General features: G+C 40.9%; 1 protein-coding gene across 2 annotated transcripts; it reads right to left on the bottom strand.

Annotated features, from left to right (window-relative positions):
• Positions 1-1,584: 1,584 nt before the first annotated feature.
• Positions 1,585-17,908, bottom strand: aox6 (aldehyde oxidase 6). Of its 2 annotated transcripts, none has more exons than XM_041965862.1 (35): positions 17,806-17,908; positions 16,879-16,936; positions 16,648-16,744; positions 15,818-15,926; positions 15,171-15,297; positions 14,844-14,905; positions 14,494-14,571; positions 13,939-14,019; positions 13,643-13,787; positions 12,874-12,966; positions 12,553-12,704; positions 12,368-12,461; positions 12,101-12,213; positions 11,406-11,590; positions 10,767-10,929; positions 10,546-10,629; positions 10,251-10,420; positions 10,035-10,161; positions 9,678-9,800; positions 8,778-8,874; positions 8,378-8,502; positions 7,854-7,987; positions 7,584-7,671; positions 7,346-7,432; positions 7,042-7,233; positions 6,678-6,905; positions 6,017-6,112; positions 5,676-5,804; positions 5,470-5,544; positions 4,595-4,647; positions 4,402-4,516; positions 4,243-4,308; positions 3,823-4,011; positions 3,045-3,212; positions 1,585-1,964 (listed from the first exon to the last, which is right to left on the bottom strand). In XM_041965862.1, the coding sequence occupies exons 1-35, from the start codon at positions 17,857-17,859 to the stop codon at positions 1,914-1,916; spliced, it is 4,008 nt and encodes a 1,335-aa protein (XP_041821796.1). In that variant the 5' UTR covers positions 17,860-17,908; the 3' UTR covers positions 1,585-1,913. The 2 variants fall into 2 exon arrangements, with proteins under 2 accessions (XP_041821796.1, XP_041821797.1); XM_041965863.1 differs by having other exon boundaries at positions 12,101-12,210.
• Positions 17,909-19,456: the final 1,548 nt, after the last annotated feature.

Below are 19,456 nucleotides of genomic sequence, written 5' to 3'. Positions count from 1 at the left end.
AAATTTTCGGATGTTGCAGCAACATCTGCCCTCAGGCTTTCGTCTCCACAAACATCTATTCTCAACTGTCCACCTACCTGTCCTCCAGGTGTGACAGTCGGAGCTGCCTGCAGCCTCAGCACGCTGCAGAAGGAGGTGAAGGAGGCCGTGGTGGAGACAGCCAGGTCACCGGGCACTGCTGCAGACTCTTGAGTGTCTGGCAGGGAAATAGATTCACAACACGGTGGTGGTTCATTATTTAACAAGGCTACCCTGCTGCACCTGGTTATGAAAAGGTTTTTATTGCATTGGTTCACAATTTTAATTGATCAAAACAAATTTCAGACTATTTGATGATTAAGGCCTGATATTTATGATACTGAAGGATCAGCAGACACCCTGGAGTATTTACAATGACAGGTTTTCAAATATGTCACTGCATTAACAACATTTTTGCACTTACTGTTGTTTTTAAATTTTAAACAGTGTATATTTCAGCATTGCAATCATCATCTCAACTTCGATTTGACAGGCAGCATGAAAACATGGTTTGGCTGGCGACCAACAGTGTTTGCGGTACAAATCTATTTTTACACTTTCACTGTTTGTCCGAACAACCTGATGCTGTACAGAACTGAACTACCTCCGATGTGCTACATTAGCTCCATGTAACATTTCTGTGTCTGCAGCGCATCTTTATCTGATCAAACAAATCAGGTATCAGACCCGTTTTTCCTGTTTGCCAACGGCTGGTATCTGAGGCCCAGTCCTCTGCTGACCTGCTGGGCCGTACCAGCATGCATCAGTCTGCCTTCAAGCAGGCCACAGGTGAAGCAAAGTACTGTGTCAGTTGTTTCAGTCACTACGAGCAGCAGAATAATCTAAGCACCACTCCATAGTATGTGTACAAGTCAGATTCGAGTGCCCGAATTAAAGGTGCTATAACACCCCCTGCTGGCCACATTGAAGGACCACAGCCCATAGGCAGACAATGACTTTCATACACTTTCAGCTTATTCATCTCCATCACACAAAAATCACTTACGTCATGTCAACAAGAACAACCCCTTTGTTCCTTTAACACCTGCTTTAACCATAAGTGCCTCGCTTTATAAACTAGCAACACCGACTCGTCAGAGGCCTCTGACTCTGGTTCATTAACCCAGAGGAACTGTTTGCTGAAGAAGAGGTACTTTATACATCATGTACAATATCACATCAATCATCAGAGAGAAAAAATGTAACAAATTAATTTTTTTTTTCCAAGGCTGATGGCAATATTTTCTTGTTTAAGTTAAAATTATTCTACGTTTTGTGGAAATATTCTTAAGTTTATCATTTAATCATTAAAATATCAAACAAAAAAATTCTCAAATGTGAGGATTTGCTGCTGTCCGTCTATTTCATATCACTAAAGCTACATATTTTTAGCTAATGCTCTGTAAACCAAGTGTATCAAGCTTGGTTCCAGATGAATTTTGAGATGACGACCGTGACGCCTCAGGTGCATCCGCCTCGGCCCACAAATCCAACAATTATGAGCTGCTCACCATGGCTGTAGTGTGACCCTATGCTTATGTCCTGCTTCTGAATGAAGACAGAGGAAACACTGAATTTATTGAATGTGTTCAATGACTGCTTCATGATTTATTCTTCTGTTATTGATAAAGTGATAAGGCAGGATCACAGCACAAGCAAAACTATAATCACTGTAAATTCACATGTTCATAAAGCATCTGTTTCATGTTATACACGGTTAAAATGAGAATACATATGCAAAGAACAATACGACGGAAATCTCATTTGTTTGTTTCAGATTTACATGTGAAGAAAGTTTAGAGTATTAGTAAAGTAACTGTTACTTAATGGTTGTTAGCTACATTTTACTTCAGTTTAGCTTTCGTTTGATCACGTTAAAAATCACAGATCCAGCGTTAGATGTTTAAAGCCCATGGTTTGAAAGATCCTGGTTTGCTGGCTGGAATCTGGAGACACAGAAAAACTTGAATTAAAAATGAGCAGAAATCAAAGAATGTATGGTGCTTGTTTTAATATGTTTTGCATTTATAATTTCTTCTTATTAAGGAATACATATTAAATCATTTTCTCGTTGCTTTTCTTTTCGTTATGATAGCTTCATTCATCTTAATAAAGCTTAATTTGTACAGTATAAGATTTTTATATAATTTTATATATAATTTTTTTCTTTTTGAATGCCAAATCTCAAACTTGATGGGCGGCCACTGGACAAAGACAAACACTTGTTATTGTATTGTACTGTACTGTATTGTATTGCACTGTGCTGTACTGTACTACACTGTATTGTACTGTAGTGTATTGCATTGTACTGTATTGTATTATATTGTGCTGGGCTTTGTTGTACTGTATTGTGCTATATTGTACAGTACTATATTGTACTGTTTTCTACTGCATTGTGCTTTACTGTAGTGTATTGTTTCGCACTGTGCTGTACTAAACAGAGATTCATATCGCAATTTTTTAAATCAAATTTTAACAGTTTATCGTTAGAAACATCAGGTGGGCCAAATCAAACATTATTGTGGCCCAACTCTGGCCGACACATCCCGCTTTTGCCACCCCCGGTTTATGATATTATTTCACATTTGGTAACTAGTTTACTTCCAAAACAAAACAAGAAGAAAAGATCTGAAAATACAAGAAAATGTAATCAGTTGAGGAAAAAATAGATGGAGGTCTTGTTGAGTAGCTTCCTTTGCATTAACCTGATCATTAATATTGACCTTTTATTATCATGTTCTTGTCTGACAACAGCTACAGAAAAGTGGGCTGGCATAGCAGACATGATCATCAATTTTCCTTGAACATTAAGTCAGCTATTCAATTACTTTGGAATATTTATTTATTTAAAAGGTTGCATCATTATTTTTCTCCCATCATTGAATTTAAAAGCTCAAAGACACCAAGAGTCATCAGTTTAGTTTGACTTGGGAGCGTTAAGTGTTTTCAGGAAATGCAAACAATAAAACAACTTGTACAATCAGTGCATTTACTGAGTCAGAACATCAGCATTTCAGCAATTTTACCTTCTGCGTGAATGGGGAGGCACATGCCAGACAGGCCCTCTCCGGTGTCGCGGGGCTGTCCAGAGAAAACGGTCCGACTAAACCGGACTCTGAGCGGGCGGCAGCTACAGCGTCTTTGATGGCAAAGAACACTGAGCTGCCCAGGCAGAGGATGGGTTCTCCAATACCCTACAGAGCCGGAGAATCAACAGGACTCGTTACATCAGGCATGTTCAAACTATTCCAGAAAGGGCCGTGTGGCTGCAGGTTTTCATTCCAACCAAAGAGGAGCACACCAGGATGGACTCATCTGAACTCAGTCTTCAGCTGATAATTAAGTGATCAACCAATCAACATCAAGGGATCACTTAGCTATCAGCTGAATACTGAGATCAGCTGATTACATCCAGCCTGGTGTGCTCCTCCTTGGTTGGAACGAAACCCTGCAGCCACAAAGCCCTTTATGGAATAGTTTAAACATGCCTGAGTTACAAAGACTGAGGTGAAGTTGAAGGCTAACAAACATTTCAAAATTTTCTAGTTCTTTTAAATATGACCAATGATGACAGACTATTTTCAACTAAATTAATCTCCATACACATTGGCTCTTAAGTTTGACTAGACTATGAATGGTTTGTTGGCTTACTGAGCTGTTCCTTCAAAAGCACCTGAATGACTGTTTAAAGTTTGAAAAAAAAGTTTATCTTCCTTGTTTGTGTTGTGGAAATAAAGAAAAAGAAAAGCTAACACACAGAGAAACAAAGAAGAAGGTGCATTTTTGTGCATCATGACCTCTAACCTTTGAGGAGTAGATGGCGTGGGGGTTGTGGGAGTCTGACAGCAGATAAACGTTGAAGCGAAGGGGCATGTCGCACACCGCAGGGATCTTATACTGAGATGGACCTCGAGTGTACAGGAGCCCAGAGGGGGAAAACTTCAGCTCCTCAAGTGTGAAGAGACCTAAACCCTGCGTGAACGCCCCCTCAATCTGAGAGGCGAAAGCAAAGCCAGAACAACAAAGAAAGGATGTTAGAAAGAGGGAATTGAGACTGAACCAGAAAACAATACAGTTGTAGCATCAGCGACTGGTGGTTTCTGGAAGAATTTCCTTGGGAGAATTAAAATCTTAATGACTGAAATAACTAACAGATCTGATTGAAAACCATGGAAATATTCATTAACATCCATGTGTGCTCAGCTGACAACAAACCAGACTCACCTGGCCGATATCCACTGAGGGGTTCACACTTCTCCCGATGTCAACCACAATGTCTGTCCTCACCGTCTATGAGAAAAAACAAACAAAAAAGCTCTTTCAGATTCTGAGTGTGGTGGGAGTACAGGTGAAATCTGCTAAGATGAAACGATTCAGTCTGACCCTGTAGTCTCCTGTGAGGCAGTCCAGCTCCACCTCACAGCAACACACTCCGAATGTAAAGTAAGAAAAAGGCTGCCCCTCCATCTTGTCCCAGTCCATGTGAAGATCTGGACCCCTGAGGACAAACAGGAAACTGTTACTGTCACTTGGTAAATAACCATGTTGAAACGGACGAGATTGATTTCTGGTGTACCTGTAGAATCCAGTCGCTGATAAACTGATTTTCTCAAAAAATGCTGCTTCGACCTGAGGACAAAATAAAAGATAGGTTTTGTTGAAATTAGGTTGTATGAGGAAGGTTTCCATAGACTGTAGTGTATAACCTACAGCAGAAGGTCATTGGGACACCAAGAGTGCCGGTATAGGAAGCTAAGAAATGTACTGCTGTGGATGGGGTCACCAGCAAAACGTATTTCAGCCGCCTAAAAACCAATACCAGTTTAAGCGTACACTCGATTCAGAATATTGTCACTGCTTTATGTTGACATCAGACAGCCCTTTGTGACAGGAAGCAATTATATATTCATCTATGATCTCTTTAAAGTCACCAGACTCTGATGACAAAAGCAGTAGTTTTACCTCACAGGACATGAGAGTCTCTGGCCAACTGCTGCCTTAACTGGTTGGTTTGTTTGTGTTATTGTGTGAATTTGGCATTTTAAAGCGTTATTTCAGGTTCACCAAAGTCTAATCATAACACAAACAAACTAATCAATAGAGGCAGAAGTTGACCAGCAACTCCTGTGTTCTGCGAGGTAAAATGACTGTTTTCGTCAAAGGAGTCTGGCGGATTCGATGACAGTGATTCAACGACTTAAGTTTCCTGTCAAAAAAGCATGTCTGATAATAAGGTAAAGCAGTAAATATAGTGCAAAATTGCTGATATAAACAATATCTTCGGCGGTTTTGCTGCTGACCTCCTACACAGATTCTACTGTTTGCTTGAGGCGTACAGACCGCCATCTACTGCAGGTAATACAATGACTGTGGATAAGAACTTCAAATAAACATCACATCCAAAAGCATGAACAATCACTGTTCATGTTTTCCTTTCTTATCTAACCATACCCAACTCTCCCATGATCCTTTGGGGTTTTTCTGCCTGATTGGCTCTAGCCGCTGGTACAGAGTCTGGCAGGCATTCTGAGAACAAAGAACAATGACAATTGTTATTATTACATGTGAAAGCCTAAAATAAGAACATGAAACACTCAGTTATCTGCAGGAGCGGCTGCCTAAAAACAACCAGCAATAAATGAGGGACTGGACTTTACCTTGACCGCCATGCCGTTGGCGTCGGTACCGTAGGAGGCAGCAGAGGGGCAGGTGTTGGGAACGGTGTTGGTGCCGGTTTCACTGATGTAGATCTTTGAGGACGGGATATGAAGCTCCCGACTTGCCACCTAACAGGAAACAAACTGTGTGAGTATGCAATGATTTAGAACACTGCTTAACTCCCAGATGTCCACGTTTATTGTTATGCATCTTTTTAAATTTCTAGCAGTGGCTGTTGAATGTTTCTAACCAATGAGTGGAAATAGAGATTTAATTCACAGATAAAGTAGGTTTCGGAGCCTGCGGTGGAATGTGGAGGCCAGTGGACACTTTGCTTTACCTGTTGCATTTTAGTGTGGATGCCCTGACCCATCTCCGTTCCGCCATGAGCAACCAGAACAGAGCCGTCTTTATAGATGTGGACCAGAGCCGCAGCCTGTTGCTCACACAAACAAACACAATCACAGTCAATTAAAAAATAAAGATGACAAAACTTTTATTTCTGTGGAAAATAACAGGCTTCAATTTTGGGGGTTAAATTCAGGCACCTTTCAAGCACTTCCAAGGTACCTTAACCAAAGATTTCTACTCTCTTGAAGCATTTATCATCACATTTAGATAGTTATTCTAAATGCAACTGCGGTTTACAAAATTCTTATTTCAGCAGCTGTTCGTATTAACTTTGATTGTATGTTTTGATGGTTTGATACTTTATCTAATGCTGATTTTGAGGCCAGCAGACATACAAATATAACCACAAGATTGTTTCATTTGTTCATTTCAAATTGGAAAAGATTTTTGGTTTGCATTAGTGATTCTGTGGCTGAAACACCAGAAAATCAAGCATTTTTCAAGCATGTAACTGAATTCAAGCATATTCCTAAACTTGAAAACATAACGTTTAAAATTAACCATTTTCAGAACTTTTCGAGACTTTGAACAAAACCTGAAATTTGCATTCTTGTGACTCGGTGTGAAAATACAAAGTGAATGACACAGACCTGATTTAGGAAGCCCTCTGAAAATGCAATCCCATACTTAATGGGGATGATGGACATGCCCCTCTTCTTCCAGCGGTGCTGCTGGTTGAACTGGTCAGCAGCTCTGCGGCGGGCGCTGTAATCAGACTTGACCTTACATTCCTCCCAACAGCGCAGCAAGTTCTCTGGGCTGAACTCAAACTTGTAGTGGGTGACTGCCAGCCCCTTGTACATGTTAATCTCCCGAATCTAAGGAAGAATTAGTTATACTGAGCTGATACTGGTCTTTTGTTGAGACAAGATATTGAACAGTCATTTTTGTCTATTCTAAATATTCACAAGATGAATAACATCAAGCGTGTGGCTCGACTACACGGAGTATGACCTGGTCTACAGGGCGTCCCAGCACCACAGCCACGTCGTTGATCATGTTCTCCACCACTGTGATGCTCTGGGGCACGCCAAAGCCCCTGAAGGCGGTGTTGGAGGGCAGGTTGGTCCTGCAGGCTGCACTACGGCCCCGCAGGTTGGGGATGTTGTAGGCGTTGTCTATGTGAAGCAGAATCTTTTCTGCCACCTGCAAGAATAAAATCACCAACGGCACGATTTTTAGTTCTCGTCAAAATGTGTCGCCTTCTCTTGTAACTGACACATGAAATTAAATAACAAATGCTGCCACTTTTACCAACCAGAAGAGACTCATCGACAGTGTGGCCAGCATTAGCGTAGTACTGGATATCTGCAGCCACGATCCTTCCATCATTCATGAAACCCACCTGAAACAAACAGCAGTTAGCTGTCAGGATTTCTTTAAGTCTTCGCTGGCACACCACGACTTCACTGATCCATCAAAACTGTATTTGGATCATCGCGAATAATCCGGTTGTTTAAAAATGGGTAAATGAAAGCCAGACAGCGTTGTCGTACTTTGTATTTGCCCAGGATAGGGTGACGAGCTCCTGAGATCAACATGTCTTCGCCTCGCTCCAGGATGCAGCGCACGGCACGATTGGTCCTGAACAAAACATTTAAAACAACTATTATTAAAAAAAAAAACAATTTAAGACCTGTTTGTTGATTCTTATCACATGAAAACTAATATTTACTGACTGATTTTATTAACTTATGTCCACATGTTATGTTTTCATCAACATTTTTTTTCTTTTTTCGGATCTGTTTGTTGTTTTTGTGACTTACTTCCACGCAGCCACAGATGTAATGCTAGCCAGGATCGTGGTTTTTGTGACCTTCCCGCCGAAAGCTCCGCCTATCCTTTTGACGTGACAGGTGACTCTGTTGGACGGGGTGTCAAGCGTCTCCGCAACTACATCCTGCAGTCAGGACAATGAGACAAAGCGAACAAAAACAATCCACCTGATTTACCTCTGAGGTCTCTTTTAGCAATCACTCGAAACAAGAACTCATTTATACAGTATGAACTAATAAGTCTCTCTTTATTAAAGCACTTGCCGTCTTATGGATTCTCTGTATTCTATTTTCATCCAAGCGGGTTTCATTTTCCATCTTTACATTTATTATGGTGTTGTATTTCTGTATTCCTGCTTTAACGTTCAGTCTTTTTTTTATGTGAAGCAGTTGCTGTATGTAATTTCTTTGTTGTGCAGCATTTTGAGCTGCATTTCTTTCTCAAAATGTCCTATACAAAAGAAAGTTTAGAATTATTATTATCATTATTACAGTCAATGAAAATATCTGTGTACCTGAGTTAAAGTCGGCCACTGAGTGGAGACATAAACATTGAACTCTCTCTCCTCACCAACAGGAACGACCAGCATGCTCTGGGTCTCCATGTAGAAATGCTCTTGACCACCAATTCGAATCTCTCCTGAGGAAACAATCATAAACACAGTGAGCTAAAAACACTTTCGGATGACTGGACAAATCCAAAGCCTGGTTCTCTTCATATGGGATGAATTACAGTGCAAGAAGAGCAACAGTGGACTGCATGTTAGAAAGTGTTTTGCGCAAAACAAATAAAAATAAATACTTGAATCGCATGAAATGAAGCCGTTCAGTTTCTTGTAATTATTTAGAGATTTTAATAACACCAACATGTTTCAGCACATGCATGTTCTTCTTCTGGCAGAAACTGACTTTTACCTTCATAAAGCCGGTCGACAGTTTCGAAGGCTTCAGTCACATTTCCTCTCTCAATCACCCTGCGAGGCTCATAGAAAGACGACTTCTCAATGGCTTCCTGTCACATGATAAGGAGCTGTGATGTAAACTCACACGCATTTTACTTGTACGAAGTGTGTAGTGTAAAGCAAGAGTCTATTTAAAGGGTAATTCCACACTGAACACACACAGGGCAGAAAACTAAGGCTGCACTGCTCTCCACAGCACATTTCACCTCTGGTGCACAGAGGCATTGTTCAACTTACAGTTTCCATCATCCGGTAATTATCCATTTGTTAAGTCTGTTGAAATCCGACATATTTAAATCTCTCCGGTCATAATGTCAGATGAAAATAATTCCCAAATTAGATTTGGAAATATTCTGGCTCTACATGCTGTTTTTCCCCCCCTGCTTCTCTCCTGATATTTTCAACTTCAAAATTAACTTAATGGTTAATTCCAACCAAAACCAGAGGTGATGGTGATTGTTTGAGCAGTGGAAAGATGAATGAAGAAGGTTTTGGTGAGTTTTATTTTGTTTCTGTCGAGTTTGAATTAAGTATGCTTGTTGATGATAAAATTAATGTTTTTGGAAATGGAGTCTGGTGGCTTTGAGAAGAGCGACATAGTGGCTGTTTCTGGTTAAACAAAAAGGATCTCCAGAGTTTGTCCTGAAATCTTCCAGGACAAACTCTGGTTCAGCTGACAAAATTTTTCTTTAAATGCTAAAGTATCCAGAGACACTAAATATGTCAGGCTAAAGCAGAAGGCAAAAAGTACAAAATGATGCACGAAACAGGATCTGACGTTGTGGTGCAGCCAAAGAAAAATTGCATCTTGTGTTGAATTTCTTTGGTGACAGTAAGAGCTGACGCCACAGACCTCTGCAGTGAAAACCAGGTCAGGCAGGTCTTCATAGCTGATCTTCACAGCTGCCGCTCCTCGTTTGGCGTGGGCCCTCGTATCAGCGACCACCGCACATAACATCTGACCGATGCACGACACCTGGAGACAAATATTGAAGGCCTCGGAATGAATCAATGCTGTGACTTTCGCTGTTTGCAATGCACCTGTAAATTTTCATCAGCAGTGGGAATCCTGTTGAAGTATTTTAGCCTGAAAATGTACATTTTCTAAAATATTTCTGCTCTTTTGAGGATTATATACAATCCATTAAGAATGTACACAAGCACACACACTATGCAAACATAAAGGCGTGTGCACACACTCACACTCTACCTCGCTCTCAGCAAGCAGCTCCTCGTTATAACCAAACATCGTACGGACTTTCTTCCCGGGAATATCTTTGGCTGTGATCACATCAACGACACCGGGAAGCCGCAGAGCCTCGCTCGTATCTAGCCCTCTGTTGGACGAAAGACGCGTTTAAAACAACAAGCGCAGATTTACGTTAGAGAGAGTGTGTCAGACATCGTTGGCTGGAAGGCTCCTCACGTGATTTTAGCATGGGCTCGAGAGCTGGTGACCAGAGCCAGGAAGAGCTCCCCGTCTGTCCTGGGGATGTCGTCACAGTACACGGCCTCCCCTGTGGCCTGGCTGATGGCAGAGCGATGCATAATGGGGCGGCCTACTGGGTCCTGGTCGCTCTGGCCCTCTGACACATGCTGCAGAGGAAGAAGAGGAAGCAGTCGGGTTTATTTGCTGCGTTTCAAATGTTTTTTTTTACAGTTGGTATTAAAAGTGTTGTGTAAAAGTGTGAAAATGCTTTCAATGAGAAATGTTTCCTGACCTGGAACTCCTGCAGGCTGGGTTGGATCTCTCTGGGCAAAGGCTGGATCTGCATCTTCTCAGGAAGCTCATCTGTAATTACATTCTGAAAACAGAAACTCTTTGTAAGTCTCTGGTATCAGAATCTCACAGAATCTGCTATGTTTGATTGAATTACGTTAGCTAAAAATCCACATTTGAAGTAAAAAAAACTGCATTCTGTTTTATCAGTTGATGTCCTACCATTTCTCTGAGCTTCTGCAGGACCTCCAGGTTAAATTTAAAGAGAAAGCTGAGAGTCAAAGAGCGACGGAAGTCCACCTTTCCTCCAGGAGCCGAAGGAGGGAGGACCAACTCATCCAGGAGGATGTCATAGGCCCGGCTGAGGGTCTCATCGTCCCAGGGCCTGAAGGACACACAGGATGTTTGAGTTATTTTCACCTCCATGACAATCAAGATTTTTTCTGCTTTCAATTTGCAAAGAGTGAGACAAGTGGACAAAACAGGAACAACAAGAGCGAATGGAAAAGAAAGAGGAAGAAAAAAGGGATGGAAGAGGTCAAATAGAAGAAAGGAAGGGATGAGAAAGGGAAGGTGGAGAGAAAAGGAAAGAAAACAGGAATCAAGCTAGTACAAACATAATAAATCAAGACGTAAATGTCAGAGATGAGAGGAAAGAAACAGAGGGCGCAAACAAGAAAGACGAAGAAGAGGTGCAGAAAACTAGAAAGTCAAAAAGGAGACAGGAAGAAAAGCAAGATGGAATATAGGACAGAAAGGACAGAAAGTAGGAAGAAAATGAGAAAAAGGAAAGAGGAAGGAAGGAAAACTAAAACATTAATTAGACTAAATTACAAAGTGTATGACAAACATGACTCTGACCTGGTGATGATAGCTGCGCAGGTTTTGGCAGCGCTAACGGTGGTCGGCCCCATCCCTCCGTAGTAAAGACCAACATCCTGGACCACTCTGGACCCCTCTGAGAAAAACACTCTCATCCCGGTCGTCACCGTGGCGAAGGAGCTCTCCTTCCTCGGAGCCTGACGGAAAGCTCGAACAAACTCCCCCTGCAGGACAGACAACGTAAGGCAAAACGTATAAAGAACTTTTAAAACATGATGCACTGTAAAAAATGCAACTACTCACGAGCGTATAAAAATTCTCAATTGATTGATTAGCTGAGTTGTCAATTATGAATCATATCCGCGACAGTTTTGATAAAGAATGAATCCTTTCAGTCACTTTTCTTGCAAAAATGACTGAAACATTTCCTGGTTGCAGCTTCTCACATGTGACAATTTGCTGCTTTTCTTGTCTTAAATGACAGTAAACTGGGGTTTTAGGTTTGGACTATTGTCGGACAAAAGACATGTGAAGGTGTCATTTTGAGCTCTGTTTATTTGTGACTATAAAATAGAATCAGTCGATTCATGGAGAAAATAATCAGCTGAATCATCCAGAATGAAAAGAGTCTTAGTTGCAGTCTTATACAAAATGGTTGGAAATAGTTTCACCTGCATGCACATGGACAAAGGCAACAATAAACTGAGGAGCATGTTCAGAGAGAATATTTGTACCTTTCTGGAAAAGGGAATGAAGACAGAAACGACAATCTCCTCTGGCTTCAGGATGGTTTTTCCAAAGCTCACAAAGAAGTCTTGATTAAGTGGAACTTCTCGTCTTCCTCCTGCTGGATTTAGATACGACTGCTTGTTCATCAGGAGTAAAGAAAATTAAACATGTCTGAGATGAATTTCATGAAACTGTTGCATTTTTCTGCAGTCACACCTTCCACAGGCTGTCACAGAGTCCCTCAAGTACGTCTTTGAAAAAAATCAACTAACCTTTGGAAACAACGCTCACTTTGCAGCTCCCGGCAGCCAAAACAGGGTTCAGGTCTGAGTTTGGGTGCACACTCATGATGTTGCCCCCAAGAGACTAAATACACAAGAGAAAGAATAATAGAATAATAAGAAAAAATATTTCTGATTCAGTATACGCAAGTAAAGGTGGAGTTAAGTCTCCTTACAGCAACGTTACGGATCTGCTGGCTTCCCAGGTTCCCCAGCTGCTGGATCAGGGCTCTGAACAGTTCCGTCTTCTCCTCCGGAAACTGAGGAACCAGCTTCTCCAAAAGAGACAGAAGCTCAGACAGACTGCAGCCCGCTCCCACCCAAACACCTGCAGACAAGACAGTAATCTCTTTGTATGTGTCTGGTGGGTTTTATGAGCCTCCGGGACACTCAAGTGTTGCAGAGGAGAGGAGAGAAAACTCTTAGACTTAGACGTAGACTTAATGTCTGTGAAACAAAATCACATCAAATGCAAACTGCAAAGGAAGGTTACCCACCCTGTGGTGTCTGAGTGACCTCAAACAGCTCCATAACTCTGGTTGGAGATATTATCAGAGGATGCAGGATGCCTTTGAACTTTATATCGGGACCTTCAACACAAAGCAGAAAAACCAGAGTTTAGTTCAACTGGTCTCAATCTGCACATGACAATAACACCATTTACAAGATATCCCACATTGTTTTTGGATCTTGGGGAGGTACAAACGCAATCTGTACAATGTGCTGGCTCCACAGACGCACTTCATGCACATATTTGTTTTAAGGCAACATGTTCTGACTTTACCTTTAGCAAAAACTAGCAGCTCCTGTGCTTTGGATATTGCACTTGGCCAAACTGGATTTCTATAATATTTCAATTCACCGTTCAGCCCTAAAACTGGCACAATGTTGTTTTATACAAAGACAGGAACAAATTCATGTATTACATTTACAAGATGGATGAATATTATTAAGGTAATTATATCAAGGGAGCAATGCATACATTGTTTCCGTCCACTTGTCATCAACAACTCACAAAACTTTTTAATGGAGTTTGGTGCTGATTTGCCACCCCCTAAAATCACTCACACGCAGGTTTTGCTGTGGAGGACAGAGATCTGATCTCAATGAGGACTACAAGGACAAAAATACCAGGTGTAAAAGGCAAAGGCAAGATCGGACCATTTAATACCCAGGTTAACATTTCTGGATACAGATAACTTCAAAACTAGAACAGAAATAAATAGAAATTAAAACTGAATGAATAAACCAGGTTTTACTGCTCACCGATGTTGGTGTTTCCCATGACCAGCGGAGCTTGAGGGTTACTGGTCTTCAGTTGGACCAGCTCCTCCAGCGAGGCAGGGGAAACCCAGTTCATCCTCTCCCCAAAAAAAGTGAGAGTCTGTGGGTTTGATCTTTCTGCCATCAGCTGTGGACAAAGTGCCATCTTTATATCACAAGTACTATAAATGAAGTAAGTAAAGGAAGTTTGTAGCATCAATATTTCATCATCTTTAGACTTGAGGTGTTTGTGCAACGCTGATATTATGTGCTTAACATCCATGGAAACAACAACTTACAATCAGTTCTGGAGGGAAGATCAGGTCTTGTGTCGGGTCCAGTGGCAGAAACCCTTCCTTGTCAAACAACTGTGGCTTTCTCTGGACCCCATTGCAACATTCACCACAGCAGCACAGAATTATAGGAATGATGTGTGATGGGAAAGAAATGTGTTCAGTGAAATGAAAGATGACATCTCACCCAGCTTGACCTCAAAATATCTGAGGAGGCTGTGCCAGGTTTTAATTAAAACGTAAGGGAGGAAAGGCACAGAGAGGACAGAGATGGCTACATCTAAGCCAGTTTAAGGCATGAAGGCACTTTAATCTAGGAAACTTAAACTCTTAGTATGTAATTCTGGTGAACCGAGATGAGTTTTTAAGGGTTTAATCAATGCCAAGAGATGCACTTTAAGGACAAGGACAAAACTGTGTCAAAAAGTCAAGAAGAAAGTGAAACAGTGACTTCAGAATAACAAAATAAAATAACTGGTAAGAAAAGACTGATAAAGATTCAAGTAAAATACAGATGAGACAAAGACAAAAGACGACATAAAAGAAGACAAAATGACTCACAAGCTCTGATTCATCAGGAGCTTCTTCTCCATTGAGACAGCAGTTTCCACCTCCATTGGCCTGGCAGCAGTTGGCTTCCTGTTTTGATTTATATGGCTGTCACACTGCATGCAGCGATTACACATTTCCCATCGTGTCATATGACTTTATGTTTTTATCAGTGGGATCAAAAGGATTCTGCACTGTCGAAGTCTTCCTGCTGAACTTTTCCTCAACCTTTTCCTCAACCTTTTCCCTGCTTTTGCTTTGCTATCAGATCTGAGCTCCATATTGTGGCAATAACCAGTCCAACATACAGATTAAGTTGAGAATTATTATACTTTTATTGACTGTAGAGTTGAGCTTTGTACCTGACAAAAGGTCCTGCAGCCGTCAACAATGGGTCGATATCCAGTGCACCTACACAGATTACCTGAAAAATAACAACACGCAATGAGGACAGGGCTGGGTGCAGCTCGTATTTCTGTGTAAGGGCAGTGTGCAATACTTAAAAAACACTTATTCATATGCACTGTTCCCCTGCATAAAAAAAGTGCTGCATTGCAGATAACACAAAAGAAAAAGGTGCCAGAAGGGCAGAAAAACACAAATGACATCTTGTAACACACCTGCAAACATTTCAATGGACGCAATTATAACTGATTTCAGAAAAAGCAAAACAAAACCAGCAAACAAACCAGCCAGAGCCTGTGTGATGTCCTCCATGGTGGGCTGAGGCTTGTTCCTCAGCAGAGTGTACATGGACATCACCATCCCCGGAGTGCAGAAGCCACACTGGGAGCCATGAGCCTTCGCTATTCGCTCCTACAAACACAGCACCAACAGTCCATGGTCACATGAAATGCTTTGGAATCATACATTTCTTCTTTGGCTCGGTGTGCATTTGACAGGATGTTGGGTTGGAGGTTTACATCTGAAGGGGTATAAAGTTACCACACCTTCAAGGCATCTTCATGCTGCTTATGCTTGTTAGCTTTAGGATGAAGGTTCTCATTTGCTGGGAGGGGTTGGACGGGTCCATGATCCTATTTTATTAGATAGATCTGCCATATATGCACAGATTCGTGCAGGATATACTCAATGGTGTAGTGCAGAGTATACGCAGGTATACGACGCATTGTTTACACCAGCTTCTAAATCCCCTCTGATGTGCATCATTCAGTAGTGTGCTATGAGTCTAATTGTTTTTCGTAAGATGGCTGGGGTTAGGGGCATAAATTAAGTGTACCGACTTGTCCAAGCACCAATGAGAGTGAGGATGAGCTGGTTCTCTCTCCTCCCTCAGCACATCATGCTGAGATGAGTAAGGTGTCCCAGCACTGACCTGTACAGGGTGGATCCTGGTCTTGGTGCTGCCGATGCCCTCCACAGTGGTGACGGCGGCTCCGTGAAGCTGGCAGAGCGGCAGGAGGCAGGCGTTGGCTGAGTAATGTCTGACGGTGTGGTGAAGGTAAACTGTGCTGATGCATCTGATACGTAACATCCTGCAAAAAGCATTACATATGATACTACCAGCACGTTACTGTTACTGGTGAAGCATTCCTGATTTTTACTGTTTCAACGCTACATTCCACGCAACAGCAGAGTGCAGGTTGAGACAGTTGTTGTCTTGGTGTGGTGCCAGGAAGGGAAATTCTGTTAACTCTCAGCCATGGATGCCTAAATTACTTTGACAGATAATTGGCCCACACTCAGACTTCCTCCTGTTCTCTAAAAATCTAGTTTAGTAAATAAAATGGCCACAGCGTTTGGTATTCTGGAATTAACCAACTGAGCCAGAGGCTGAACAAATTGATTTTCTGCTCTGTGTTGTACCCTGCAGCTGTGTGTCTGTCAGTGAGGAAACCAGAGCACTTTTCTGTTTGTTTTTAGTGTATAAACATCTCCCAAGCACGAGACAATAGCAGCAGAACTCATTTGAACATACTTAGATTTCCTGCAGTCCTGTGTTGGTGCACACATAAACAGTAAAACATATGATGTTGTACATATTTGCTTTGATGATGTTCTGGCAGCTTTTATGGACCTGAAGACTTGATGAAAGTAATTCATGTCAGCTGTGTTTGTGTTGTTAAAATTATAATTTTTTTCGTGACTTCTGTCTCAGCCAATCAGAGTGGAGCAGCAAGGCCTGGGGTTTATGTTAAAGGATACATGATGCTTTTGGTGGCCGGTTGGTAGCACGACACCATGACCGTGCACGCCCCGCAGCCTCCACCGCCGCAGCCATACTTGGTTCCAGTCAACCGCACTGAGGTCACAGTCAAGGAAATAACCAGTTGTGGGTGTTGAAACCTGAAGGTGGCGCTCACATCAACATAACCTCAACCAGTTCAAAAAAAGACACATTTGTGAAGGTGGATTTGAATGTGATCTGGAGGATACACTTCCCTCTGAGGAAGGACAACAGCGTGGTTTCAGGGTCCGCATGGTTCTCCGTTACCTGTTTTCACAGAAGGGGAAAAATGTTAGGACTTCCTCCTACTGCTGGTGGGCTCGTACTTTCATTATAAGAAAATTATATAGTCTTTCCAAACTTCTTCACTTGTGGGAAGTAAAGTGCAACGACTCAAGTTTGAAAAAAACAAATCCCCATATTTACAGAAAACAGAAGGGCTGCAACTGACTGATAAATCTGCAGATTATTTTCTCAATTCATCAATTTTGTCTATCAAATTTCACAAAATTGTGCAAAATGCTATTTATAGATTCCCAGAGCCTAAAACGACGTCTTCTTTTCTCTGACCAACAGTCCAAAACCCAAAGAAATGTATTGTATATGGCCGGAAAAAGCAGATAATCCTCGAATTTGAGAAGCTGGAAACAGCAAATACAGGGCATTTTTACGCAAAAAAATGACTCAACTGACTAATCAGAACGGTTGCAAATTCATTTTTTATTGGCCGATTCCAAATTTCATTTGAGTTTATATATGTAGATATGTCATTATTACTGAGTGACAAACTGAAAGTTGGTCACAAACTTTGTGCTTTTTTTTTTTTTTTTACCACTACTGGCGAGTGCTTTAACGTAACAGGTGTGACGGCAGATTTTGGTGTCACACAGGCTAAGCACTGCTCTGACTAGTTTTCATTTAATTAAGCTAATTGGCTGATTTAATTTTCCGAACCCTGAACACTGTTGGTGAATAATTAAACCAACATTTATCACAAGTACCGTCAGTGAAGTCGTCTTGTCAGCTTGAAAACACACTTTTGTGGCGGAAGTTAGCTAAAACAAACCGCTAGCTCGCAGCTAGAGCTAGCTAAAATACGACAAACTGTTTATGACTCTATGAATTGCTAAACGTACCTTCTTGCCGTTGATAAAGAAGCACAAAATGTGTCCTTCTTTCCCTGTAGACATGATTCAAGTCCAAGACAAGACTTTCTCAACACGCAAGGTCAAGTCGGGCCATTCAACAAGACTTCCGGCTGTTAATACCTTCAAAATAAAAGACCCAATGCAGAAGTATATTTATTTCAAGCATTTTTTGAAGTAGCTAGCGCTAACATTTTTTATTCATTTCATGATTCATGATTGTATTAATTGAAATTACTGAATTATATATTTGAGGGTTTAAATGCACACAGATTTTAACACGTACATTTGACCATCTCTGTCATATAAATCTAAGCACCTTGTGTATGCTGTATACATGCATATGCTGTACATGAACATCTACCTCATGTGTAAATATTAATCACTCAATATCTGTTATCCAGTATTTATTTAGTTTAGTTTAGTTGTCTTTGCACCCTGCACTCTTGCACTATTGTTTACAATTAACAGTTGCACTTTTCAAATACACGAGCAAGTGATTTATAGAAGCGCATCAAAGCAACACATTACAATATAATAGGAACATAAACTAAAATGAGATGAAAAGTAATTTTGCACTCCTCAAAATTTGTACAATTATGCCCAATGCTGAATACCTAAATGTTTACGTTTTCACAATTTTAGGATATGAAGATTTTAGGATATTTTTCACTAAAGTTAAGAATTGTTTAACACAGTTTCGTGATGTTTTAGACACTTTTTTTTTTTTTTTTTTTTTTACTGTCAGAAGTGAAAACATTATGCTTTTATTTTCCATGCAGTTGACTTCCTGTCCCACACCGCTGCCTCTCTGACTTGATCCATGGAATCCACAGCAGATCCAGAAACCGCCCACTTCTTGCCTTGTGTGACCCAACATAACGCTACTGGAAACTTAGACAAACACAACTTTTCAAAGAAGGTTCCAGAAAAAAGTGAGCCGAACAGTATTTACAGGGTGTCAGCACTCTGTGAGGTTTGTTGTGTAACTGAATCATGGTGACTTTTACTCTAGAAACATTTGAGCACTTTACCTCTGTGCTACTGATTAATGACCTCTGCAGCCTTTCGATACAGCACGATAAATTTTACAATAATTAACCTGAACTGGCCTCAGCAGGTCTACTGAGTATAATCTGCTGTATTTAACCGACTGTAAAAAAAAAAAAAAAAGAAGAAAAATTTGTAAAATATATAGCTCTTAACATCTGAATTATTATCCAATTACAGACTTTGTTAGTATCCACATAAAAAAAGACTTTATTAATCCCACGATCGGGGAATTAAATTGTAACATGCAGCAAGCAATAAAAATAGACATCAGAGCATAGTCAATAAAAAGGTATCCAGAATAAAAAAAACATGTATATGTACATCATATGCAGGATTATAAGAATACTGCTGCCACAAGAGAATAAAAAACACAAATATATGTTGCCTTCAAATGAAAACGGTGTTAATAGTATTGCAAAGTTGCAGTAAACATATATATTGCAGAATTAGTAATGGATTCAGGATGAATAGCATATAAGTATGGAAGTGCAAAACAGGGGATTTAATGTGAAACAACATCAACACAGTCTGCTCGTGCAAAAGAGAATGCAACATTAGACCAATACTTAGAAATCATTCTTTTCGGCTT

This window comes from Chelmon rostratus, chromosome 24 (assembly GCF_017976325.1).
Source record: "Chelmon rostratus isolate fCheRos1 chromosome 24, fCheRos1.pri, whole genome shotgun sequence".
NCBI classification, from domain to species: Eukaryota; Metazoa; Chordata; class Actinopteri; order Chaetodontiformes; family Chaetodontidae; genus Chelmon; species Chelmon rostratus.
Note: the sequence above shows the minus strand (reverse complement) of the source record. Positions and strands in the feature narration are given on the sequence as shown.

Excerpts from the sequence above, each read along its gene's own strand:
- aox6 (XM_041965862.1), bottom strand. The coding sequence starts at position 17,859 with ATGTCTACAGGGAAAGAAGGACACATTTTGTGCTTCTTTATCAACGGC. Across the intron at positions 8,503-8,777 it reads TGTCGACCGGCTTTATGAAG|GAGAGATTCGAATTGGTGGT; the intron begins GTAAAAGTCAGT and ends TTGTTTCCTCAG. Across the intron at positions 7,234-7,345 it reads CTGTCGATGAGTCTCTTCTG|GTGGCAGAAAAGATTCTGCT; the intron begins GTTGGTAAAAGT and ends TTATTCTTGCAG.